General features: G+C 34.6%; 1 protein-coding gene across 1 annotated transcript; it reads right to left on the minus strand.

The window, feature by feature from the left end:
- Positions 1 to 216: 216 nt before the first annotated feature.
- Clp (Cleavage and polyadenylation specificity factor subunit 4) lies at positions 217 to 1,445 on the minus strand. Its single transcript, XM_075305931.1, has one exon. The coding sequence runs from the start codon at positions 1,341 to 1,343 to the stop codon at positions 399 to 401; it is 945 nt and encodes a 314-aa protein (XP_075162046.1). The 5' UTR covers positions 1,344 to 1,445; the 3' UTR covers positions 217 to 398.
- Between the last annotated feature and the right edge of the window lie 279 nt (positions 1,446 to 1,724).

The following is a 1,724-nucleotide window of genomic DNA, read 5'->3' on the forward strand; positions in this document are numbered from 1 at the left end:
GTTAGGGCTTAACATTTATGTTAGTCTGGTAGATGATGTTTAGGATAAGATGTTGTTTTAATTGTACTATGTATTTGAATTGCTTAATTTAATTTAACTTAATTAATTAATATTACAAAAAAATGTTTATAGATCATACACCTCTGATGAAGCAATTCAACGAAAATTGCGAAATATTAGGATGGATGAATTGAAAATAATAAAAACAAATAGATCTCAAGCTTGGCAAAATAAAGAATTTTATTTAAACTGAAAAAGATCGAATAAGAAACAAAATAAATCAAGTTTTCCAATTTACTATCGAAAATATTGGTTTTATTTTATAGACTTCGAAAGTATGTCGTAACATTTTTATCTGTTTACCACAGGAAAAATAACAAATCTTATTTAATGGAATATCATTTATGACTCCTTTGATTGGAAAGAAATGCCAAATGACCTTTGGGACACTTATTTGCATAGTGACCCTTGTTCCCACATTTGTAACAGGTTATTTCCTCTAAAGGTTTAGATATCTTCTGGTACATTGGAGGTCCATTATTTGCAGTTCTCGGATTTGTAGGAGCATCAGTATTTTCACTCGAGCCTGTGTTGTTACTAGCAGCTTCTTGTGACTCCTTATTTGGTTGAATGTTTACCGGAGTTTGTGGTCCTTGGTAGTGAGGAAAACGAATATTTGTGTTTTGTCGACTAGTTTGCAGATCGATTGTGTTGTCTGGATTGCTTTTGCACATCGAAGCTTTGTGTCCAAATTCTCCGCAGAAATGGCACGTCGGTATTTTCTTTTGGAACTGTTCTTTGTTAGCTTCAGCACTTGGTGGCAGCTCAAATCGAGGATGCATGTGTTTACAACTCCAGCCATTGGGACAAAATCCGGACAAATAATTCATACACAATACCCTCCGCACATGACGATGTCTACAATGGGGCCCATGGCGACAGAATCCTCTATCATACCAAGGACAATCTTTTATTTTACTTTCAGGATCAATATGGAGAAATGGACATTCTTTATTATGGCAGGCATTGAAACGTGAATAAAAGTAACATTCTGGCATTTTCTTCATATCAAACTCATGCAGGAACTCACATTGGTCACCCTTTTTACAAAGACCACGCAACCAATGTTTACAAACTATTGTGCGGTCACCGCGTATATGACGAAATGGACACATCGCTCCTTTAGTGCATTCTTCCCCATTTTTTGAGTTTAGGAATTGGCAAACTGCTGCTACAGATTTGTCCATGCCAAAGAAGGGTAATGATATAGCACCCACCTGCTCCGTCAGATCCCTTTCCACTTTGAAATATATATGGTTGACGTTAGCCAGTATCATATCCATGTTTATGTTTGTGAGTTCACTAACAGCAATAAATATTAAAAAGGTCCATGCAAAAGTTGCAGACTTCTTGTTTATATTAGTGTTGGGAAAGGAACGAGTATTTGATTTCAAGTACTCGTTAGTGACTAATTTTTTGAGTACTCGTTACTATTAAATGAATACTCACTATCTTCACTTGAGTGAAGATACCGACGTAGGTAACTTTTTAAAATACAACAAACACCCAAATAACAGGGTGACACAGAGTTGTATAAACCATATAAAATTCGGAATTTATCGACTGTGGTGGCCAGAAAAATTATGGACAAACAAAATATGACCATAAATTTAGTGAATATATTGAATAAAGATATGTTTAAAAAATTATTCTTGTTTAGATAT

The sequence above is a fragment of the Haematobia irritans genome, chromosome 4 (assembly GCF_050003625.1).
Source record: "Haematobia irritans isolate KBUSLIRL chromosome 4, ASM5000362v1, whole genome shotgun sequence".
NCBI classification, from domain to species: Eukaryota; Metazoa; Arthropoda; class Insecta; order Diptera; family Muscidae; genus Haematobia; species Haematobia irritans.